Source organism: Lampetra planeri, chromosome 65, assembly GCF_965212315.1.
Source record: "Lampetra planeri chromosome 65, kcLamPlan1.2.h2, whole genome shotgun sequence".
Lineage (NCBI taxonomy): Eukaryota > Metazoa > Chordata > Hyperoartia > Petromyzontiformes > Petromyzontidae > Lampetra > Lampetra planeri.
The window spans coordinates 833524-859615 of record NC_136171.1 but is presented as its reverse complement, the minus strand read 5'-3'; the positions used below and the strand labels follow the sequence as shown (position 1 = coordinate 859615).

The following is a 26092-nucleotide window of genomic DNA, read 5'->3' as shown; positions in this document are numbered from 1 at the left end:
AATTCTTTAACAGTTGTTAAGTGACGACTGCGACTTCTTGGCACGCCCTCACCAGCCGATGACTCTTCTGGTGGCATGTTCAACATGGCGTCGCAACGTGGTGTAGACAAGATGGCGGCGTTTCGCCGCGGAGGGCGCAAAATGGCGGCTTCCCGCCTTTCTTCGCCTGCCACGCCCAAGATGGCGTCTTCGTGCCGCGTGGCCGATGGCGTTGACAGCGAAGGCAAAGCGGAGTCCTGCGGCCCACCAACGTCTCCTCCCGACGCCGTCTTCGGCGTGACGAGTTCGCACAACTGCGCCACTACGCTTTTCAGTGCCTCAAGTTGCTCCGCCATCTGACTCCATCTCAAATCCGCGTCCTGCGGTGCAGAAGGGTCCGCCGACGCGGCAACATATTGGACCCCCGGACCCGCACTTGACCCAGCACGCATCTCCTCTTCCATCGGAGTCAGGTCCCCCGCTGGAGGAAGGTCGTCGTCGTCGGAAGATGAAGCAGATGCTGGAGACGGAATATTATTTTTTCTCAGTTGTTTTGCCATGCCGTTACACTTCTGACTCCAGTGTAATAAAGAACTCGGACGCTTCTCTCTGACTCCGTGTCCTTTATTTGGGTTCTTATGCTTTTCCCTCACGGCACTCCCCTAGAGACCCTCTGCTTGCAGCCCCAGGCTGCTGTCGCTCTCGTAGCCTCCTCCCACTCCTTGCAGACCCGTTGCTGAACTCTTTGTGCAGACTCCCGCTGCCGAACTCCCCTTGCAGCCCCGCTGCTCCCTGCAGCCCCCTCGCTGCTCCTGCTGCCCCGGGGTCGGTCACCGTTGGCCGACGGTGCCGAACCTCGTTCTCTGTGTATGTGGCGATCTCGCCACTCACTCACTCTCCGCCCTGTGTGGCCTCACTCTTTCCCAGTCTCCAATCACTCCTCCTCCTCTTCCGGTTTCTCCCCTTATAGACCTGAACCCTCTCCCCCACGTGACGTAACTCCTCCCCCCATGACGTCACATCCGGAAGGTCGTTTACGCCCGCATTACACAAGTTTCATATTTACTGCAATACACCCGTCCTTGGACGGGAAAAAAGGCGAGTTCCTCAATATTTGCTTAGATATTGATAGTGGTGCACGTTTGTGCGGAGTGTTGACCCAGCAACAACAAACTGCCTTCTGCCGCTTTTTCGTAATTTGATTATTTTTCTTCTTCTTCTTGAAATTTATGATTACTCAAATCATTATTTTTTTGACAATTAACATTACCTTTGAATATTTTCGTTGCTCTTTCCAGCAATACAGTTAATTAAAACATTGATGATTTCATTCCGATATTTCAGTGTATTTTGGTGCTTTTAATAAAAACATTTCGATATTTTACTTTCAATGTCCCATCCCTATCACTCGACCTTAGCCCACCTACACCAAGACAAATATCCCCTACTCTTTGGTTCTTTCGGTAAAGCCACGTAGGTATAAAATAAAATGATACCTACGTGACTTTACCGAAATAACCAAAGAGTATAGATTCCTGCAGTCACGAAAGCTTCAAATCTAAATATCCCCTGTATAGGCTTTAACATTCTTGATTTGAAGCTTTCGTGACTGCAGGAATCCATACTCTTTGGTTCTTTCGGTAAAGTCACGTAGGTAGAAAATAAAATAAATCACGTTTCGGGCGCAACACTAGCGTCCATAATCAGGTGGGAAAGCGTGTTTTCCCACCTGATGATGGCCAGCACCACGCCCGACCGCCTTTGTCTTCCTAGGGGCGATATTTACACCCCGAACTAGGTTCTCATCTGAAGCTGAGGTGACCTAGGGGAGGCCCAGGACCGGTTCAGATAATCGTCACTGGTATTGGCCGTGAGCGGGAATCAAACTCGGGTCGTCGGGTTCATAGCGCAGCGTGCTCACCGCAACAGTACCGCTCCCCACTCACACTCGCCCGAACCCACCCAAACTCACCCTACCAGTACCCACACTCACCCTAACCCACACTTACCCTACCCATACCCACACTCACCCTAACCCACCCACAATCACCGTACCCACACTCACCCTAACCCTAACCTGACCCACGCTAGCCCCTCATCCTATCCCAACCCACGCACACCATAATCGTACCCGATCTTCTGAAATGTGTGATATGTTAGAATCTATTCGAAGGTTCGGAATAAGGTGGAATAGGAGACTCGCCTTCCCATAAAATCAAAGATTTAAAATAAAAAAAATTAACTCTCTTTACTTTATTTTATTTTTTACTACTTAACTTTCTCGTGCTGTTCGTTTCGCACGGTTTGCACTTTGTTTTGCACGCAAGTGCAATTGACTGTGCTCAGTCGGCGTTAGCCTGAGGCCGTGACAGGTCTCTTTATTCATCCCTCTTGCTCCGTGCCCCCTGGCACCGTTCCCGTTCCACTGTAATGTGCGCCGATGCCTGCTTTACTGAGGGCGATATTGGCACGTAAAATGAAGACCGATCGATTGATTGATTGAAGAGGGAACCCCTACTGGTATAAAAAAAAATTGGATTCCACACGACGCTCGGGACGCGTCCGACTTCGTCTGCTCTTGTTCGCGACCACTGACGGCCTTGGGACAAAAAATCGGTCCGGGCATTTGTAAACCCACCGGCCCAAATTCGGGCTGTGGGCAATTATTTGTTTTCAAAATGGTTTTCGTGCGATGACAAACTCCGTAGTACGACTAAGTCGCTAGATGTTGCGGTGTGACGACCTGTGAGCGATATTTTACCGTGCAATCCTCATTGGTGGCACCATTTGGTACTGGGTCCAAAAAAACAAATGGAGAGCCGGTGAGGAAGAATCTTTGGGGCGGCCGAATATGTGGAGGGGGACTGAATGTTAACTGAGAGCGTAAATAAGCAATGCAGCGCACACGTTAAAGGTAATAAAATATTTGTATTAAAAGATAAAATATTTGTTTTTATACTCCAATAACATTTGCAATATCTCCACACAGGCCGCCCCCCACACCGGCCATCAGAATGGACCGGCCCACCCGGCATTTGCGCTACGGACTGCTGCCCCTATGGGCGAGTCCCGGACCTGTTCGCCACTCTCTTGCCAACGTGGCTCGGGTGGCAGGCAGAAGGAACCCGACTGGCACCAAGCCTGGTTATGGCCAACGTGTGGGGGTTCTGTTGTTCACAAACACAGGCGGTAACACAGCCCTAGCTAGGCCCTGCAGAGACATCAGCGTTAGATGATGGCGAGTTAAATATCAGAACCCGCAACCACCACCCGACACAGCCAATTAGTAAAGGTCATCTTCTTGGTTCTTTCGGTAAAGTCACGTAGAAGGGAAGTAATAAAATAATAAAAATAAAACATAATAAAACAATTCTCACGACGTTTCGGCTACAACGCAAGCAGCCGTCTTCAGGTGAAGAATGAGACACTGCCAAGCTAGGAGCTTATATATAAGCTGAGTTGGAGGTGGAAGAAGAATAGAGCCTTAACAAAAGAATGTGCATATCAAGAGGAATTTAGCATATTCATGGGAAATGCGTAGGAGGTGGGCGGGGGGGGGGTTCAAAGTCATATTATGCCCATGCATTATGCAGGATCAGCAGCACCAAAGGGAGGGGGGGTAGCATTAACAAAGGGAGGGCATGTTAAAAGTATGTAGAAGCAATGAAACATGTGAATGGGAAAACGGTGGCAGGAGATCCGCAGCGGAGCAAATAATGCATTCCCTGTGGAGAACACAAGATACACAGTTAATGCCAGTGAGTGGACTGCGGTCTGAAAGTCACCATAAACGTGAACAACAATCAGTTAAGATCCGAAGTGGTTTATTACGTCCTTCCAATCATTGCTGAGCCAGAATCCATCTTCACGGTTGAAATTGTCTCTGTGTTTGTATATGTGGATCGCCTCATGAACGAATCTCTCATGGTAGCCAGATGGCTTGCAGAGAACCTCTGTCTTGGAGAAGTCAATGTCATGTGAACCCACTGAATTGTAACAGTGATCTGCCACGGCTGAGGTGTTTGTCCTACCGTGTTTCAGGTCAGCTTTATGTTCACGTATGCGGTCCGAGACATGTCGTTTGGTTTCTCCAATGTAACTGCTACCACAGAGGCAACTTAGTTTGTAGACGCCAGGGTATTGTATGTCTGGAACCACGTCTTTTACAGACGGAACCAGATCACGGATTTTATGTACTGTGTTGAATCGTACCTGAATCTTGTGTTTAATCAGGATTTTGGAGATCTTTTTTGTGACCCCAGCAATGTAGGGTAAAGTGATGGTTTTGAAAGGCTCCTCAGCAGGATCCTTCTTGACGGTTGGAGTGATGGCCTTGCGGATTGTGTAGTCGGAGTAACCATTAGCCTTAAGAGCTTGGCGTACGTGTTTGAGTTCACTGGCAATGTGTTCCTGGTCGGAGATGCATTGGGCTCTATGGTATAGAGTCTTGATGAGGGAGTTCTTCTGGGATGGATGGTAGTGGGAATCCGGTTTTAGGTAGGCATCCGTATGGGTGGCTTTCCTGTAGACAGAATGGCTCATTGAACCATCAGGTCTCCTTTTAATTAGGACATCCAAAAAGGGTAGCTTGCCATCTTTTTCGACTTCCATGGTGAATCTGATGGCTGGGTGTATGGAATTGATGTGGTCGAGAAATTGGTCTAGAGCAGGCCGGCCATGTGGCCAGATGACAAAAGTGTCATCTACGTACCTCTTCCATAAGGTCGGGTGTAGAGTGGCAGTCTGGATGGCGTCAGTCTCAAATTTCTCCATGAAAATGTTGGCTACAACCGGAGATAGGGGGGAGCCCATTGGGGTGCCCTCAGTTTGCTTGTAGAAGGTTCCATTCCAGGTGAAGTATGTATTGGTTAAGCAGTGTCTCACCAGGGGGGGTACCCCAGCATTCAGTCCTTGATGAACCAAGTCTTCAATGATTGCGATGGTGTCAGGCACAGGAACCTTGGTGAACAAGGAAACCACATCAAAACTGACAAGCAGGTCATCTGGAGACAGGGAAATCCCCTTGATTGTCGATACCAGGTCAGTAGAGTTTTGTACCGCAGAGGTGGTTTTTCCAGTGAAAGGCCGTAGGATTTCAGACAAAAAACGAGCCAGTTTGTAAGTGGGGGAGTTGATAGTAGAGACAATGGGACGAAGAGGTGTATCTTCTTTATGTATCTTTGGCAAGCCGTACAATCTTGGTGGCCTGGCTGCAGAAGGTTTCAACGAGAACTGTTTGGTCTGATCAATTAATGCGGTTGAAACAGAAATGATTTTGTTGGTTTTGGTGACGAGGCTGTTGGTGGGGTCTCTTTTTATTTTTGTATAGCTGCCATCGTTGAGTAGTTCTTGAATTTTGTTGTATTCTATTTTGTCCATGATGACAGTGGCATTGCCTTTGTCGGCTGAGAGGATGACAATGTCATCCCTCTTTTTTAATTGAGCTAATTCAAAACGCTCATCTTTTCTGATGTTGCTAGCTGGCATCTTAGCGTTTTTGAGGGTTGCAGAGATTTCAGATCTTGCTACGTCTGCAGCGATGTGACTCAAGCCCTTGAGAGCTACATCTACTCGAGCAATTATATCATTAACTGGTATGTGTCTAGGTGTGACTGCAAAGTTTAGTCCTTTAGCTAAAACGGATTTCAGACCTTCAGAAATAGGACTGTTACTGCGATTAATTACGCCTTTGTTAACATCTAGCTTTTTAATGTGTGGGTCCGGTTTCTTGTTTGAGAGGTGGTTGAATTTGGAAATCAAGTTGTCCTTACATTTAGTCGACATAGCGGCAGCTGAAGAGGCAGTCATTTTATCTACATGTTCCCAATCCGATGTGGACATTGTTGCACTCAAAGATAAGTGTGATTTGTAGAGTGTCTTGTCTAACTGATCTAGTTCGGTGCGCGTACGTCTGATTTTCTCTGAGATAAGAGCTAAGCTAGTTCTAGACAGAATTCGTTTCGCATTAGAAGAAGTTACAGCAGCAGATGTTAGTGTAAATGCGGTTGGTATTACCTTAGAGTCGCGGCATTTCTTCAGAAAGGTGAGAGACTCGATTAGCTGAGCCTTCTTATCACGGAGCTTGTTGAAGGATCTCAAAGTTATGTGGAAACCCTCCCCGTAGAGGCGGTTAAATTTCGATTTAAAGCTTTCGTGACTGCAGGGATTCATCTTCTTGGTTCTTTCGGTAAAGTCACGTAGAAGGGAACTAATAAAATAATAAAAATAAAACATAATAAAACAATTCTCACGACGCAAGCAGCCGTCTTCAGGTGAAGAATGAGACACTGCCAAGCTAGGAGCTTATATATAAGCTGAGTTGGAGGTGGAAGAAGAAGAGAGCCTTATCAAAAGAATGTGCATATCAAGAGGAATTTAGCATATTCATGGGAAATGCGTAGGAGGTGGGCGGGGGGGGGGTTTCAAAGTCATATTATGCCCATGCATTATGCAGGATCAGCAGCACCAAAGGGAGGGGGGGTAGCATTAACAAAGGGAGGGCATGTTAAAAGTACGTAGAAGCAATGAAACATGTGAATGGGAAAACGGTGGCAGGAGATCCGCAGCGGAGCAAATAATGCATTCCCTGTGGAGAACACAAGATACACAGTTAATGCCAGTGAGTGGACTGCGGTCTGAAAGTCACCATAAACGTGAACAACAATCAGTTAAGATCCGAAGTGGTTTATTACGTCCTTCCAATGATTGCTGAGCCAGAATCCATCTTCTCGGTTGAAATTGTCTCTGTGTTTGTATATGTGGATCGCCTCATGAACGAATCTCTCATGGTAGCCAGATGGCTTGCAGAGAACCTCTGTCTTGGAGAAGTCAATGTCATGTGAACCCACTGAATTGTAACAGTGATCTGCCACGGCTGAGGTGTTTGTCCTACCGTGTTTCAGGTCAGCTTTATGTTCACGGATGCGGTCCGAGACATGTCGTTTGGTTTCTCCAATGTAACTGCTACCACAGAGGCAACTTAGTTTGTAGACGCCAGGGTACTGTATGTCTGGCCTTGCGGATTGTGTAGTCGGAGTAACCATTAGCCTTAAGAGCTTGGCGTACATGTTTGAGTTCACTGGCAATGTGTTCCTGGTCGGAGATGCATTGGGCTCTATGGTATAGAGTCTTGATGAGGGAGTTCTTCTGGGATGGATGGTGGTGGGAATCCGGTTTTAGGTAGGCATCCGTATGGGTGGCTTTCCTGTAGACAGAATGGCTCATTGAACCATCAGGTCTCCTTTTAATTAGGACATCCAAAAAGGGTAGCTTGCCATCTTTTTCGACTTCCATGGTGAATCTGATGGCTGGGTGTATCGAATTGATGTGGTCGAGAAATTGGTCTAGAGCAGGCCGGCCATGTGGCCAGATGACAAAAGTGTCATCTACGTACCTCTTCCATAAGGTCGGGTGTAGAGTGGCAGTCTGGATGGCGTCAGTCTCAAATTTCTCCATGAAAATGTTGGCTACAACCGGAGATAGGGGGGAGCACATTGGGGTGCCCTCAGTTTGCTTGTAGAAGGTTCCATTCCAGGTGAAGTATGTATTGGTTAAGCAGTGTCTCACCAGGGGGTACCCCAGCATTCAGTCATTGATGAACCAGCTTATATATAAGCTCCTAGCTTGGCAGTGTCTCATTCTTCACCTGAAGACGGCTGCTTGCGTTGTAGCCGAAACGTCGTGAGAATTGTTTTATTATGTTTTATTTTTATTATTTTATTACTTCCCTTCTACGTGACTTTACCGAAAGAACCAAGAAGATGAATCCCTGCAGTCACGAAAGCTTTAAATCGAAATTTAACCGCCTGTACTGGGAGGGTTTCCACATAACTTTGAGATCCTTCAACAAGCTCCGTGATAAGAAGGCTCAGCTAATCGAGTCTCTCACCTTTCTGAAGAGATGCCGCGACTCCAAGGTAATACCAAACGCATTTACACTAACATATGCTGCTGTAACTTCTTCTAATGCGAAACGAATTCTGTCTAGAACTAGCTTAGCTCTTATCTCAGAGAAAATAAGACTTACGCGCACCGAACTAGATCAGTTAGACAAGACACTCTACAAATCACACTTATCTTTGAGTGCAACAATGTCCCCATCGGATTGGGAACATGTAGAAAAAATGACTGCCTCTTCAGCTGCCGCTATGTCGACTAAATGTAAGGACAACTTGATTTCCAAATTCAACCGCCTCTCAAACAAGAAACCGGACCCACACATTGAAAAGCTAGATGTTAACAAAGGCGTAATTAATCGCAGTAACAGTCCTATTTCTGAAGGTCTGAAATCCGTTTTAGCTAAAGGACTAAACTTTGCAGTCACACCTAGACACATACCAGTTAATGATATAATTGCTCGAGTAGATGTAGCTCTCAAGGGCTTGAGTCACATCGCTGCAGACGTAGCAAGATCTGAAAACTCTGCAACCCTCAAAAACGCTAAGATGCCAGCTAGCAACATCAGCAAAGATGAGCGTTTTGAATTAGCTCAATTAAAAAAGAGGGATGACATTGTCATCCTCTCAGCCGACAAAGGCAATGCCACTGTCATCATGGACAAAATAGAATACAACAACAAAATTCAAGAACTACTCAACGATGGCAGCTATACAAAAATAAAAAGAGACCCCACCAACAGCCTCGTCACCAAAACCAACAAAATCATTTCTGTTTCAACCGCATTAATTGATCAGACCAAACAGTTCTCGTTGAAACCTTCTGCAGCCAGGCCACCAAGATTGTACGGCTTGCCAAAGATACATAAAGAAGATACACCTCTTCGTCCCATTGTCTCTACTATCAACTCCCCCACTTACAAACTGGCTCGTTTTTTGTCTGAAATCCTACGGCCTTTCACTGGAAAAACCACCTCTGCGGTACAAAACTCTACTGACCTGGTATCGACAATCAAGGGGATTTCCCTGTCCCCAGATGACCTGCTTGTCAGTTTTGATGTGGTTTCCTTGTTCACCAAGGTTCCTGTGCCTGACACCATCGCAATCATTGAAGACTTGGTTCATCAAGGACTGAATGCTGGGGTACCCCCCCCTGGTGAGACACTGCTTAACCAATACATACTTCACCTGGAATGGAACCTTCTACAAGCAAACTGAGGGCACCCCAATGGGCTCCCCCCTATCTCCGGTTGTAGCCAACATTTTCATGGAGAAATTTGAGACTGACGCCATCCAGACTGCCACTCTACACCCGACCTTATGGAAGAGGTACGTAGATGACACTTTTGTCATCTGGCCACATGGCCGGCCTGCCCTAGACCAATTTCTCGACCACATCAATTCCATACACCCAGCCATCAGATTCACCATGGAAGTCGAAACAGATGGCAAGCTACCCTTTTTGGATGTCCTAATTAAAAGGAGACCTGATGGTTCAATGAGCCATTCTGTCTAAAGGAAAGCCACCCATACGGATGCCTACCTAAAACCGGATTCCCACCACCATCCATCCCAGAAGAACTCCCTCATCAAGACTCTATACCATAGAGCCCAATGCATCTCCGACCAGGAACACATTGCCAGTGAACTCAAACACGTACGCCAAGCTCTTAAGGCTAATGGTTACTCCGACTACACAATCCGCAAGGCCATCACTCCAACCGTCAAGAAGGATCCTGCTGAGGAGCCTTTCAAAACCATCACCTTACCCTACATTGCTGGGGTCACAAAAAAGATCTCCAAAATCCTGATTAAACACAAGATTCAGGTACGATTCAACACAGTACATAAAATCCGTGATCTGGTTCCGTCTCTAAAAGACGTGGTCCCAGACATACAGTACCCTGGCGTCTACAAACTAAGTTGCCTCTGTGGTAGCAGTTACATTGGAGAAACCAAACGACATGTCTCGGACCGCATCCGTGAACATAAAGCTGACCTGAAACACGGTAGGACAAACACCTCAGCCGTGGCAGATCACTGTTACAATTCAGTGGGTTCACATGACATTGACTTCTCCAAGACAGAGGTTCTCTGCAAGCCATCTGGCTACCATGAGAGATTCGTTCATGAGACGATCCACATATACAAACACAGAGACAATTTTAACCGAGAAGATGGATTCTGGCTCAGCAATCATTGGAAGGACGTAATAAACCACTTCGGATCTTAACTGATTGTTGTTCACGTTTATGGTGACTTTCAGACCGCAGTCCACTCACTGGCATTAACTGTGTATCTTGTGTTCTCCACAGGGAATGCATTATTTGCTCCGCTGCGGATCTCCTGCCACCGTTTTCCCATTCACATGTTTCATTGCTTCTACATACTTTTAACATGCCCTCCCTTTGTTAATGCTACCCCCCTCCCTTTGGTGCTGCTGATCCTGCATAATGCATGGGCATAATATGACTTTGAAACCCCCCCCCGCCCACCTCCTACGCATTTCCCATGAATATGCTAAATTCCTCTTGATATGCACATTCTTTTGTTAAGGCTCTCTTCTTCCACCTCCAACTCAGCTTATATATAAGCTCCTAGCTTGGCAGTGTCTCATTCTTCACCTGAAGACGGCTGCTTGCGTTGTAGCCGAAACGTCGTGAGAATTGTTTTATTATGTTTTATTTTTAGTATTTTATTACTTCCCTTCTACGTGACTTTACCGAAAGAACCAAGAAGATGAATCCCTGCAGTCACGAAAGCTTTAAATCGAAAAGTAAAGGTCATGTCAACAAAACGTGTCGATTAGTTACTCCTTCAGCACCAACCGCTGTGTTGGAGAGTACATCCACAACATTTTCAATTTGAGTACGCGATCTAACCCACAATAAACTTTCGTTGTGAATAATAATAACCAGTCTCGAAAGCCGACGTGTTAAATTAAATATCAGAACGTATGGCCCTCCTCGTATGTCACGGTGTTCCTTGCGGTTTTGTAGCTCCGTGACCATCGTGATCCTAACCTTATATATAATTGAAGCTGATAGTTTTTGTTAGATGAGAGAGAGAGAAAGAACGACTCAGAGGCGCTAGGAGGAGGAACTACCTGCGAGCGGCAAGGCAGCGGCCGCACGGTGGGGAGCTGGCGCTAACAATTGGACTTATTGGTGATATACTGGTGCAGCATAACTCAAAGGTCCTCTTAAAAAGTCTAGCGAAGTCGCTCTTGCCCTTGAGTGAGCTGCACTCTTCATCAGAAGTTGCACTTAGATTTAGCAGCCAATTACCCATTGCAACGTGCGGTGATAACGCCACCACGAGTCGTAATCTTGTGATACCACCGTCCGCCAATAAATGATTTCGCAAATGAATGGAGGAACCATCGGACCAAGTCTAGGACACGAGTAAAACGTTGGCTCTGGGACACGGAGCAGCCAATCGTGTATCAGGCAGCGTGCTGCTGTACGGCAACAGACTGTTAAGCTTCGTGTTCAGCCGCTCGTAACATCCATCTTCTGACTGCTTCGACATCACGAGAACTGATTTTGATGCACTACCGCCCTGTAAGATTTTCTCACCGGGGGTTGCGAATCGCGGGAAAATAAATCATTATTGCGATAAAAAAAAAACGTTTTTTTTTCATTTTATATACCGGGTATCACCGGTATACTGCCAATACTTTAAATGATGCAAGTTAAGCTCTGTGGTCCTCTGTATATTCAGATGTTTTCGGGCCAATTAATGAGTGCTTTAAATTATGGAGAAAATTGGAGCACCCGGAGAAAACCCACACACGAGATGACAACGCTCTATCCCATACAGACTGCAACAGGTGGAGTCCACACTTTGCCTTCTCCTGGCAGAGCCAGAGTACAGCTCCTCAACGCCCAAGGGGAAAGGAGTCTCACAGCATCTGTGTGTGATCCACCAACCCTCAATTGTTACTTCCTCAGTGCTGGGTCCTGGGGCACGTGCAACATTAGCCCGACTCATTCCTTATCAGTTCACGCATTGTGTAGGCTCTCCTTTAAACAATAAATACACATATCTCTGCTTCTTGAAACTTTGTCGGCCCCAATAATTACATTGTCCCATCATCAGGATCCATGGGCATGTAATAACACTCTGTAGAGCAGGACCGGGAGAGCCAATCACCACGTGAGCCGGACATAGGCTCTCATTACATCACCCCCCCCCCCCCCCCCCCCGGTGAAAAAGTCAGCCGTCTCGGCTGAGAAAAGGGTGATAAGCCGATCCCATAAAGTTGCTTATTAGGGCGTCTAAGACGCATTAACAAGGAAAGGGGTGAAACAGGCGTCTACGCGCCAAAACAAAAACAAAATCACCCATGAACAACAGACATACATTAGGGCGCCCCTGCAGCGCAGTAAAAACAGGGAAGGGACTGCAAGGCAATCAATGCTATCGAAACAGAAGAGATTTCGACCGCGTACGTGCCGCGGGACCCTCTCCGCTTCCTGCGCATGGTCACCTTGCCGCCGGATCTGCAGGAAGTGGTTGACGTGAAGAAGAAGAATGTTCGGTTTCGGTTGTATCCGGGGTAGGTCCCGTTGGAGGAGGGACGGCGGGGGTCTCATCAGCCCTCAAAACCTGTTCATCTGCGGGTGGCGCAACACAGTCCCGCTGGGGATCAACGGGCGAGGCAAGCGGCATATTCGGCACAGCAGACCCCAGCAGGTGAACAAGTGGAGATGAGGGGTCGGCACACGGGTCAACGTAGGGTTTGAGTCACGACGAATGGAGGTACCACCGACGTTTTCCGTATTGGACGCGAACACTCTGTGGGTTCCGAATGTCCACCAACGTCACAGGCCCCCGCCAAGGCCTGTGCAGTTTAGGGGATGTGCCCGCTGGCACCTGAGGGCAGTGGAGCCATGCCAGATCGCCCACCGACCAGGGCATGTGAGTACGCGATCGATGCGCACACATCTCGTTCCTTGCCTGCGTACGGGCCGTCGCACACCTGGTGGCCTCTCGCGCCTCTGTAACCCGTGCAAGCGAGTCCCGTACGTGATCAGGTAAGGAAAGGGACGGTTGTTTACTCGGCGTACCCAGTTGCACATCAATGGGGGGTGCATTCTCACGACCATACATCAGGAAAAATGGCGAATATCCCGTGGACGCGTGCGGAACCATGCGGTAGGCCGCTAGGACGCCCGGTATGTGCAAGTCCCAATCGGTCTGTTTTTCACTCACCGTGTGGCAAAGCATAGCCGAAAGGGTGCGGTTAAATCGTTCCACCATGCCATCCGTTTGCGGATGGTAAGGGGAAGTGCGAATTTTTTTGGTGCCCAGCGCATCGCAAACCTCCTTGAGCAATTTGGAGGAAAAGTTACGTCCCTGATCTGTGAGCAGCCTCTCGGGTGCTCCTTTATCCATGACATAACCATTCAAGAAAGCATCGGTGATGGACGTGGCCGTTTGGTCAGGCAGAGGCCAGGCCATAGGCCATCAAGAAAAATATTCTACCCCGACCAGAAGGTATTTGTTGCCCTAGCCGATGGAGGGAATGGCCCCAGGATGTCCAGAGCGACTAATTCATTGATACGGGATACCTCAATGGAACGTAGTGGCGGCACATAATGTTTCAGAGGCGGTTTCCTCTTCGCACAATCATGGCATGACCGGACAAAGTCGTTAACATCTGCCGTCATGCCGGGCCAAAAGAAATCTTTCTGCATTGCGGCCAAAGTTTCTGCACGCCGAGGTGCATTAATTTGTCAGCGTGCAGAGAGCGGAGCAGGTCATGGCGAAGGGATGTAGGCACGACCAGGCGTGATCGGTCAGACAATCCATCAGTACACATCAATAGTCCCGCCCGGCCCCGGAACATCTGCCATTTCCATCCCGCCAAATGAGCTCTCGGTTTCCCGATCAGTTTCCGCATCGGAGCCAGAGAGGCATCGGGCTCCTGCTCGCGTAGCCACACCGAGTGCGGCAGCCGCAGGGTATCATCAGTGCCCACTGGTACCTGCTGGCTGTCCTCGTTTGACATTGCTCCCATAACCGGACAGGGCGAGGTAGGCGGCGCTGCACAGCGGTGCATACCCGTCAGACAAGCGCATGGGGGAATGGGTGGTAACCTGGAGAGCGCGTCCGCGTTGGCGTGGCAAGCACCCTTGCGGTACGTGATATCGAAGGAAAATCCCTGTAACGATTCCAACCACCGAGCCAATTGGCCTGATGGTTGGTCCAATTTTAACGAGTATTGCAAAGCCGCGTGATCAGTGCGAACGAGGAATTTCCTCCCATACAGGTAGGGCCGGTAGAGCCGGACAAAATGTACGATCGTCAAAAGTTCCCGCCTCGTCACGCAATATCGTGTTTCTGCAGGGGACAGAACCCTGCTGCCGTATGCAACCACTCGCTCAACTCCGTCTTTACGTTGCGATAAAACGGCCCCGATGCCGATATCGCTAGCATCCGTGTCAAGGATGAACGGCTGGGAAAAGTATGGGTAGTCGAGCGTAGGCACCGTGGCGAGGTGATCCCGAAGCGAGTGAAAAGAGCGTTCCTCCTCCGGACCCCATTTAAACCTCTAGATTTTTGCCCGTCAGAACATGCAGTGGTTTAGCCAGTGTGGCAAAGTTCTTAACAAACCGGCGATCGTAGGATGCAAACCCAATGAAACGCCGAACGTCGCCCACCGAAGTGGGTGTGGGCCGCTCTCGGACACATTGCGTTTTCTGAGGGTCAGTGGACACGCCGTCCGAACTGATGATATGACCCAAGTAACGGACGGAGTGTTGCAAAAGGTGGCATTTCTTCGGTTTAAACTTTAGGTCAGCCGAACGCATTCTCTCCAGTCGTTGGAGGTGTTCCTCGAACGTGCGGCTGAAAACGATGATATCGTCTAAATATATGAGGCATGTCTCCCACTGTAGTCCCGCCAGTACCAGTTCCATCAGGCGTTGAAACGTCGCCGGAGCCGCATTCAAGCCCATCGGTAACCGGTTAAACTCAAAGAGGCCTTGCGGCGTGCAGAATGCCGTCTTGGGTTTCGACGCGTCATCGAGAGGAAGCTGCCAAAAGCCCGAGGACAGATCGAGAATAATTTTGTTCCTGATAAAGCGTCCAATGAGTCGTCCATCCATGGTAAAGGATATGCGTCCGCCACGGATATCTTATTCAACCGGCGGAAATCTACACAAAATCTCGTTCCACCATCCTTCTTCTTAACCAGTACCACCGGCGCGCCCCAAGGACTGTTGGACGGCGAAATAATATCTGCCGCCAACATCTCGTCTACCGCGTCGCGCACGTGTTCCCTTTCAGCAGGGCTCATGCGATGCGGGTGCATACAAATCGGAGGCGTAGCACCGGTGTCAATATGGTGCGACAAAAGAGAGGTATGGCCGAGATCCAAATCATTTTTACTGAAAACGTCTGCATACCGTAATAACAATGAATGCAAAGAAGTCCTTTGCGTGTTTGATAAAGATGAATTTTCCCCGCACAAGTCCGCGATCCACCATTCCTGTGAACGGTCGCGCGGCGATCCATCGGTGGGTGTTTCAATATGTGGCTTTCCGTCAAAACTGGTGAAATCTGTAGTGGTGTGAGCCAATACCGATCCAGCCGGAACAACGACCCGGTCCGGGCCACCATTCAATACCTGTATGAACGGGGCCTGACCCGGCCGTACGATTGTTTGAGCCGCCACCAGGGAAAAAGATTTAGACACCGAATTCGACGGGGATAATAGCACGCCCCTCACACCGTCCCTAACCTGAAAGGGTTTACGGGAACGCAGTGGGATAAGCATTTGTGAGCCTGATGGAACCTCTACCGTGGCAGCGACCATGGCGTTAACTGCGTCACCCGGGGGCGAACAGGCCAGCAGGGAAGGCAGGAACGATATCCTACGACCCCGCGGCATTTCCAAACAATCCTGGTCGACCAGTATCTTAAGTGGCATGCGGTGCAAGAAATCCGTGCCTAATAGACATGGGACGGCCAATGAGCGAGAGATCAACACCGATCCTTTGGCGGTAATATTACCGATAGCAATACGCACATCGACTTGCCCGAAAATACCCATGCTACCCCCATTTGCGGCTACACACGTGTCATTAACCGGGCGGATTCGTGACGTGGGAATAGACAAAAGATGAAAAATTACATCGGAAATGATGGTGGCAGACGCGCCAGTGTCCACCAAAATACGGATCTTCTTCTTGGACGCCGGGATAGATCGGAAGACCGCCAGGGAAACATCATCCAGCAGCGTGGGCAACGCTTCCAGTGCCTCCGCCTCCGTCCAACGCACGGATCTAAAAGCTGACTCGAAGCACCACGTAAAAACACTCCAATCGCCCCCGGCGATAAATTCTTTTGTTCTGTGGAAGACAATGTCCGCGGTGGCAGGCAGACGCCTCGAGCGTCTCATACTCCGCTTCCCGCGTTCCGCGCGTCTCCGTCAAAATGGCGTCTGGTGGCCGCGTGGTGTCAGCCTCGTGCAAGATGGCGTCCAACGGCTCTGTTGCCGCCGCCCCGCCCAAGATGGAGGACACCCCCCGCGTGGCAGGAGCGATGGCGGACGTCGTTTCCCGCCGAAGATCTTGGTCCTCGGCATTAAGCTGAACCGCTGGCGGCCGACCCAGGGCCGTAGAGGACGCGACCGCTGTCACCAAATTGAGCAAAATCGCGCGGAGCGACTCGATCTGCTCCGCCATCATCCGCCATCCTTCGTCCGTCCTCGAGGTGGTCATTTCTTCCTCCTGTCGGCGATGAGCGGCATCAAGGCAAGCAGCAGCCGGAGGCAGAGGAGCCGTAGCTCCCAGCACATCGTCCTCGTCCGTCTCCACAACCTCCTCCGATGGAGGGTCGGGTGGGTTCTTCTTTCTGAGGTGCTTGGACATCTTGAAGATCGTCCAAACGGTCCCAGAAGAACTTCTGACACCAATGTTATTACACTCTGGAGACGGCTTGTGGAATCGGTCCCTTTATTTACTTTCCTCAGTTCACAAGCACTCCCTGTTGCTGGCAGGCAACGGGAAGTGGGCAGACAGATTGCAAGAGACGCACCGCCACATGGCACTCGGAGCCCCGCTCGCGTGTGGCCCCTCTCTCTCTTCGTTCCTTGTCTGATCACGTGTCCCTCGGCTCTTCCCTTATTTAATGCCTGGGTCACGTGGTATGCTCCAGCCAATCCTTAATAGCCTGCGCTGAATGTTCCAGATTCCTCCATCAACTCCCGGGACCACGCCCCTGACTTGTCTTCCCATTGGCTGAGGCCAAGAGTAGCAGAACCAATCATCCTAGCTGACATCCTTCGATCACGCCAGGGCCATGCTCTCAGGCTCTCCCCCCATTGGCTGTAGAGCAGGACCGGCAGAGCCAATCACCACGTGAGCCGGACATAGGCTCTCATTACAGGCAGATAGCCCCCATAGATGTCCATTGCACATTTCGTCATTTGTTCCAAACATGTGGGAAAACAAATCCCAAGTTTCTGGCCATACCATTGCCTAAAGATTTCCATCCAATCGTAGACCAGATGTGTGTCCTTTAATTTTTCGTTTGGTGAAATACTAATTTAAAGCCACTTCTTCGGGGTTAATGGATTAGGGTTCAGAATCACGGTTTAGTGTCAGGGGTTTGAGTTTTAGGAGTGAGTGGTGAGAGCTTGGGGATCGGGGATTCGGGTTCAGGGTTGGGGTTTAAAGTTAGTGGTTACGTCTCAGGGTTATGGGTTCGAATTTTACGTTAGGATTTGTTGTATTTAATGTGTTATCCTTACCCCGCACCTCCATTGAAAACAGTTGGCTATGTACGGTGCGAAAGAAGTTCAACACACACACATACGTCGTCTGAACACTGGTACTCAATGCAGCTTTGTCTCTACACGAGGAGGCCATATCTTCTGGTGAAGGCAATGCTGATGACGATAATTGAGCTTTTTTGGGTGAGATCGTGTAAATATAAACGTGCCCTTCAATCCACCACCACCCGACACAGCCAATTAATAAGGTTTGTCACGTAAACAAAACGTGCCAATTACTTACTCGTTCAGCATACTGGTGTGTTGGAGAGAAAAATCCACAACATTTACAATTATATTATGACCAATGTTTGTTGCATTCCAGTTTCTGGTAATATGTCCAGGAGCTTCGTGTAGAAGTTAGGGCTCAGAAAGCCTAGTTGTTGTTGTTGTTGTGTCTCCTGGGTCGAGTGAGGGTGAATGTCTCGCTTAGTTAAAGCAGTTACAACCATGACTGGAAACGTGTATATATTTCCCACGTGTATTCGGAGATCTTTTACGCAATTGTTTCGTATGTTTTTCTACTCACGTACCGTTTGGGAGATCCAGATCGTGACAGAGCAGACACTTGCGAATTATAAATAGAGTAGTCCCTTGGTTAACAGTGACATCGGTTAACGGTTTTTCGGTTAACGTTTCGCCTCCCATCGGGCACCCCATGGTGTCGACTAACGTTAACATTTTGATGAACGGTAACGTTCACGTGATGCACGCGGGCCGCCAATTCCGGCCAATCCAAGCGCTCGCAAATGGGGCTGTGCCATGCTGTCAGCCAATCGGCGACGCCCATTTATGAGTGTTTAGACCTCGACTGGCTTTAAGTTTATATTATAACCTATGGTTCTCTTTTCTACTTTAAGAATCTCCTTCAAAAAATATATTTTCCCTTACCTAAGCTTTTCCATCAACTTGATTAAACCAGCCATCTTCTTAGCCTAAGGTAAGCATTGTTATGGTCTATTTATTCATTATTTAACTACGTTTCTATTGATATTCCTTCGTTAATATTTTCTTATAATTCAATGTATTAATATTAAATGTTTAAATGCTATAAACTATGTTTTCAGGGTCAATAAGGTCAACTTCCGACAGTCTTGGAATGGTTTAATGCTTTTAACATTTAATTCATATCTTTAATTAACAGTTATTTCGGTTAACAGTTTTCGTGGAACGGATTAAAAACATTAACCGATACAGACTACCCGCCTCCACTACACGTGTCACGGGTTTCTTCCAGTTGGGTTCAGATCTTCACTCCCACCACCACGGCGATCTGGCTCACTCCGGGCTCATTCCGGCCCATTTACAACTCCCGGTTACGACGCGACCCTTAGACCCAAAAAACGTTTTTTTCCTCTCTGAGGGGGCCGAGCGATGAACGCGTCGTGCGTTAGTGCCGGTGACAAACGTTTGCGCGCATTCAAACCGGACGTCGTTGGCTCCTCATTACAGTGGTCGTTTGATGCCAGCATGAGCAAAGGGCACTCACCGTTGGTGTGGCCATGAAAACGCACGGAGTGTTGGGATTGGAAGCAGAGCCATCCCCGCTGCAGTGAGAAGAGTCACAACGTGCGGATAAATTAACTTCGCATACACCCCTCTGTTGAACTTCTTTCGCACCGTACGAAGCCAACCGTGCCAATGTGAGGTGCTGGGGAAGGACGAACCTCAACACAAAAATCAGTTCCAAAGAAATGAGTTTTCAATCCAGATGATTTAAAAGAGCATAGCTCCAGTGGTTTCCTAATATCAGAAGGAAGAGCGCTCCAGATGGCTGCAGAAGCGCATCTCTAAAAGCGTGCGTTGCGGTGACCGTCTTTGTTCGATGGCCATCGAAAAACCGCTGCTGCGAGGATGACCGGAGTTCGCGTGATGGTTTATGCCAATTGGCGAGATCAGCGAGGTATTGTGGTTCATTTGTGGCAAGCACTGTGTGTGTGTGTAACGAGCGCGACCTTATAATGCATTCGTTCAGCAAACAGAAGCCAATGCAGCTCCGAGAGCACTGGACGGACATGGTCGGATATTGCACCACCCGTCACGACACGTGCCAGAGAATGTTGCAAGCGTTCACCTTTCTCTCTCCCCCTCCTCGCCCCTCTCTGTCCACCTTCCCATTTGTCTCCCTTCTCACCCCCACCCCCCCTCAATATCTCGCCTCTCTTCCAATCTGCCTGTCCACCAACCTCTCCGTCCCGTCTTCTGCCCGTCCGTTCCCTGTGGCAGTGCGTCGGCGGTGATCTCCTACCGTGACAGCAACGGCACCTTCATCAGCACCCTGCACATGCTGCTCTACAACGTAAGCCGGCACCCTCTCTCCCGAGGGTTGGGGGAGGGAGCAGCGTAGCCCCCTCTCCCCCTAACCTCTTGCTACGAACCACGTGTGACGCACAACAATTGAGCCCCCTCACACACACAGATGTCAAGCATTTACAGCCATCACACTCGGCCACCACCACTCCTGTTCGCCAAAGACAGACAAAGATTACCCGCGTCGTATTTAGCAGACTGTTGGTGCTGTTCGCGAGTTGCACCTATGAAGCCTGGGACGGCACAGGAGGGGGTGGGTGGAAAACACCACGCCTGGCCACCATTGTCTCCCTAGTGGCGATGTTTACACACCCCACAAGGTACTCATTTGAGGCTGAGTCGACCTAGGGGAGGCCCAGGACCAGTTCAGTTATTGTTGTTGTTCTCCTCGCACTTTCTGTTTATAGGTGGCGTTGTGTCGCCACTTTGGAAGGGTTTAGCCAGAGATCAATCGATTTAATTTTTGGTCTGCGTTTTGGGCAACTGAGAAAATGGGAGACGTCTTCTGGCGTTGCTTGGCACAAATGGCAGCAGCTTGGGCATTTGGGTCGATTCGATTTTGGTAATCAGCTAGCATGGAGCAGCAACCTGAACGGAGTTGAGCCAGTTTTGTGCGAGTTGCCCAGGTCAGGGATTTTTCGTCGTTTTCTGTGGGTGGGGACCAACCCCCTAGCACGACATTGGGGGCCTGTAGGCGTTCAGGCAGTGCATGGTGGCAGCGGTGTGCAAGTTGTTCCAAATTTATTTGGTGGTGCTATTTGGTGGAAGAGCGTTTAAACTAGATTGCACGTTGGCAGAGCTGAAGGAAAGCAAGGTGGATTTCATTTTCCTAGCAGGTGCAGGGACTTTGAGTAGCTTTGTGCAAGGATGCGTTATCGAGTGGCATGAAGCCAGATATTGATCAGTCAGAAGCTTGCAGTGTTCTTGAATCGGAAGAACTTTGGTTTCTTGGTGGAGATGGTCAATGGGCGCCATGAGGTGGCATCCTGTGGCTCGGCGAAGTGCTTGGTTTTGGGCGGTTTGGAGCTTTTGGTAACCTGTAGAGGAGAGGTTTGGGCACCAAATGGGACTGCCATAATTGATGATGGTACGTCCAATGGCTTTGTAGGTTAGGAGTAAAGTCTCCTTTTGTTGACCCCAAGATGTGCTGGCTAAAGCTCGTAAGATGTTATTTCGTTTTTAACTTTTACATGGACGTTTCTGCCGTGTTGAGTGAAGCTGAACATGGTGTCATAGTTTACACCTATCATTTTTTGGGTTTTAGCTAGTAGGAGGCGTTGGTTGTTCATTATGACATTGGGATGTAAGTTGGCTAGTTGGATCAGGTGTGAAAAGGTTGATTGTTGATTTGGATGTTGAGAGTTGAAGCAATCAATTGGCTCGGAAAGTGCTGAGCCGTTTTAGATAGGAGTTGATGGAGTTTTCCATTTTGGGTATATTTTGATTAGAAGTGTAAACTGTGATGTCGTCGGCATAGCTGCCTACTTGTACTCCTTTTGGAGGAGTTGCTAGATCGTGGAGGTAGGCGTTGAACAGCGCTGGGGATATTATGGAACCTTGTGGTACTCCTGCATGAATGTTTCGTGAGGAGGATTGAATATCACGAAAGAGCGGCCCCTTAGGTAATTTGTAAGCCAACAAACAAGGCCTAATGGTAACGTAAAACCCTGGATGATGTTGATGAGCGTAAGGTGGTTAACGGTGTCGAAAGCCTTTGTAAGGTCTTGGGAAGCGACAATAGTGCGGGATGGGGGCTTTTTCTCATTGAAACCGTTTGCAATTTGGGTGGTTAGGTTGAGAAGAGCTGTTGTTGTTGAGTGTGCGGGGCGAAAGCCATGTTGGTGAGATGATGGAGGTAAGTTGGTGGTGATGATTGGAAGGATGAGGGCCTCTAAAATCTTTATTGATGGGCAAAGTAGGGAAATCGGCCTTTAGGACGTTGCTTGATTTAGGTCTTTGCCGGGTTTTGAAAGTGGGATGATTGTCGATAATTTCCAGATGGCCGGAATGAGGTTGCACTGGAGTGAGGCGTTAATGGTGGAAGCGAGAAACTTTATGCCAAGGCGGCTGAGGTGTTTGAGGTGGGGCATAGCTATGCCATCAGGACCAATTGCAGAATAATTTTTGGCTTTTTTGATAGCTAGTTTCACCTCTTGAAAGCTAAATTGGGGGGCGTCGTTTAGTGGTAGTTCCTTGATTTGACGGATTTTTTGACGGGTGGATTTATTGGAAGAGTGTGGGACGACTGATTTGAAAAGTTTGTTAAAGTGGTTGGCAATGTTATTGTTGTTTATGACGGATTTGTTGTTGAAAGTGATTGCATAATTGGGTGGCGATTTGAAGTGTCCGTCTAAGGCTTTGATGGTCTTCAAAAGTTTTGATGAGTTTTGGCGGTGGTCAAAAGATTCAACAAACTCGTGCCAGCGTTCTGTTTTGGCTTGATTGATTCGCTTTGTGATTTCAATATTGAAGGCTGGGATTTGTGGTGATGTAGAATTTTTAGTCCTTATAGTGTTTCGTTGGTTTATTAGTGTTGAGGCTTCTTTAAGGAGGCAGGGAAGGTGTTGCTTGTAGCAACCCGTCGGGATGGTGTGCTTGGTGGTATATGCGATGATGTTTCTGAAAATCTTTTCAGAGTTATGTGCGGATGTGTGGATATGGTTGATGTTGTCGGTGAATAATGCTTCTGATTCTGAAGTGAAAAGTGGCCAGTTGGCTATTTTGAAGTTGTAATACAAGCGGTTTTTAGGAGTTTGTGAAGGCTTGGTGGCATTGAGGGTCAACACAATCAGTAGGTGGTCAGATCCAAAGGCCGTAAAGACTTGCCAGTCAATTGATGAAAAGAGGTTTCCTGACGCTATTGAGATATCGGGTGAGGATGAAGGGCCAGATGACGGAACTCTGGTTTGATTATTTTCATTGAGTACCCCATAGGGGGAGCCGTTCAAGATATTGGCAAAGAGGTCACCACGTGCATCTGATAGAGAAGAGTGCCAAAGTTTGTTGTGGGCATTGAAATCTCCAATAACAATTGAGTCGTTATTTGGTTAAAGTCGATTTATATTGAACTGATAGTTGCGAAGGCAAGAACTGGTCAGTGGGATGTAGACATTGATTCTAGTCAGTGGACATATATGGGATTTGATACGGATGCTTAAGACTTCTGTGGTGATATCAGAAGGAGGCATTGGGATTTAAATTTCTCCAAATTGAATGCTGTTATGGATGAGGAAAGCTAGACAGCCACCAGATGTTGGTCGGTCTCGACGGAGGAAAGTGAAATTTTGAAAGTTGGGCAGGCGAGAAGTGGATTTTAATTTTATTTCTTTGATGTTGGCTATATGAATGGAGTTTTGTTGTAGGAAGGTGCTGAGTTCAAGAGATTTGTTGTTGATGCCGTTGATGTTTAGTTGAAGGATTTTTAGGTCATTTTTGTTGTGGACGTTTTGTTGTGGTTGAAATGGTGTTTGCGATGGATGAGGTGGTGGTGCTAGTGTAATGTGAGGATATATCCGGCTCACTGACGTATCACAACTCGTCATGATGATTGGCTCTGCCGGTCCTGGTTTATAGCTAATGGGGGGAAGCCTAGGGGCGTGGCCCTGACGTAATGGAAAGGTGACAGCTGTAAGGATTGGTTCTGCTGGCTTTGGCCACAGCCAATGGGGAGATGAGTCGTGGTCCCGGGAGCTTACGAGGGGGCCTGAAATATTCCATGGACGCTAACGAGGATTGGCGGAAACGTACCACGTGACCCGGGTATTAAATAGGGGTGGAGACGAACGACACGTGGTCAGAACGGGAACGAACTGAGGAAAGTGCCACGCGGGAACGGGGCTCCGGGTTGCCACGTGGCAGTGTGTCTCTCTCTCTATCTGTCCCTCTCATGCTGCCTATCAGCAGCGTGAATGAAAGCTGTAATACAAGTTGAATAAAAGACAGATTCCAGAAGTCTCCTCAACCAGCTTTATTACACTAGTGTGGTTGTGCAAGGTGGAGTTGTTGGAGTGGATGATGCCCAATATTTTCAGAACCAGCCGGAATTTGAACTGGGGATGCGGGCTAAAGTAGTGCGGTGTTTGTGGTACCAAGCTTTACAACCGTTGCATTGGATAGAATTTGCATTGACGTTCTTGCCGCAGCCACCACAAGGGAAAAACGGGCCTGGATTCAATTCGACGTCCCCAGCAATAATGAGAAGCCAGCTCCAGTGTGCCGGGAGGCCTGGGCTGGCTGGCGAAAAAACAGGAAAGTGCGAGGGGCGATGTTGCCATTTGCAAGTGCTTTCCTAGTACTTGGTCTCTACATTTCGAACAAGCGGCAACACTGGAGAGAGTTCAGTTATTCGTCACTGGTATTGGCCGAACTCGAGTCGCCGGGTTCGAAGCACAGCACTCTAACCGTGACACTATTGTTCGGGGCAAGTGCTGTTAGTGTGCACCTGCAGTCTGATTGTGGCTATGCAGCCCAGGCTATGGACCCACAAAGTAAACCACTGTCGTCTGTGCTTTTTCAATGGAGGAGGAAAAGAAAAACTACACAATGTCTCTCTTGAAACCCTCTCGTGGCCAGCAGACCTCAACATTGGCATTTAGTGCCTCAAAATGTTGCCATTCACAAGAATAGAACATGAAAAATTTTGTCGAATGAGAAACATATTTATTGTTAGGAAAGTAAACGGCATGTGCAGGAGACATCTCTTTACAAGGTGTGTATGCACGTATCTTGAACTTCTCTCGTACCATACGTAGCCAACCATGCTTAATGTGCAGTTTTAAATAAATTATTTTTCGATCTAAATTTAAAAGTAGCATAGCTCCAGTGGCTTCCTAATATCGGAAGAGCATTCCAGACGGTCACAGAAGCGGATCTGAAAGCACGCGATGCGATGACCGTTTTTGTTCGATGGTTAGCCAAAAGCCACTGCGAGGATGACTGGAGTTTGCGTGATGCTTTATGCTCCTTGACGAGTTCAGCAAGGTATTGTGGTTCATTTGTGTCAAGCACTTTGTGTGCAGTGAGTGCGACCTTATATTGTATCCGTTAAGTAACCCGAAGCCAATGCAGCTCAGCTAGCACAGGACAGACACGGTTGGATCTTGCAGTCCCCGTCACGACACGTGCCAATGAATGTTGTACACGCTGCAGCTTGGTAATGTTTTTGCTAGGCGTCCCGTAGAGTAGTGAGTTGCAATAATAGAGCATTGTCAATACTCCGCTACACGCCCCCGTTTTGGCTATGTCACGACTCAATAGTGGTCGAGTGTGTCGTAGAGCCCTGACATGAATATTTCAAGACCTAACCATATTTGGGTGATATTTGGGTGATGAATTGGATTGGTAAAAGAATAACAGTGGATGGCGAGAACATGCCCGGCAGGACAACCACCGCAGAGATGGAGTGATCAGATCATTTTACGTGCAGGATTGGGATAGATTGTGATATCTCTGACACCCCTGTGTCTCCCAGTGTCTTCCTGCCGTGTCTCCTCCAATGTGTCACTCCTTTGTAACCCCAGTCTCCTGGTCTCTCCCTCTCGTGTCTCTCACCTGTGTCTCCCCCATGTCTACCCGTGTTTCTCCAGGACTCGAGTTACTCGGAGCTTCTGCACATACCCAGCCGGGGCTTGGAGCTGAAGACGCGCATCTACGCGGCTGTGAGAGCCAAGAACCTAGATGAGAGGTGAGGCAGTGGACAGTCCAGCTACAAGCGTACCACCAACACTTCTCCATCGCCTCACTATGTATATGTGTATGTTGAACCTCTTTCGCACCATACGTAGCTAACCGTGCTAATCGGAGGTGTGGACTATCATCAACGCCTCATGACTACAATCACCTCACAAACATCAACACCTCACCGGCATCACCCTCACTGCTCTACCACATCACCTCGATCCCATCATCATCACTTAACAATCTACCACCATCAACGCCTTCAACACCAAGATCACGTCTTTTATGAGGGTTTTGAGGGGGCTGGCTGATGCACCATCTACCTAGGCGATGCAAAGAGTGATGCAGAGTCTACGCCGGGTAAAGCATGAGGCGATGATGACTTCCCATTGAATTATTGACAATGGCATTTTTTTATTTACAAGACTACCCTGAATGACATCATCGG

At 48.4% G+C, this 26092-nt stretch overlaps 1 protein-coding gene across 1 annotated transcript in view; it reads left to right on the top strand.

Annotated features, from left to right (window-relative positions):
- Positions 1-26092, top strand: part of ZPLD1 (zona pellucida like domain containing 1) — a 106437-nt gene that overhangs the window by 62099 nt on the left and 18246 nt on the right. Inside the window, exons 6-7 of the mRNA XM_078619905.1 lie at positions 19885-19957; positions 25554-25651. Of these exons, the coding sequence (XP_078476031.1) occupies positions 19885-19957; positions 25554-25651 (171 nt within the window). The remainder of the gene's footprint in view (positions 1-19884; positions 19958-25553; positions 25652-26092) is intronic.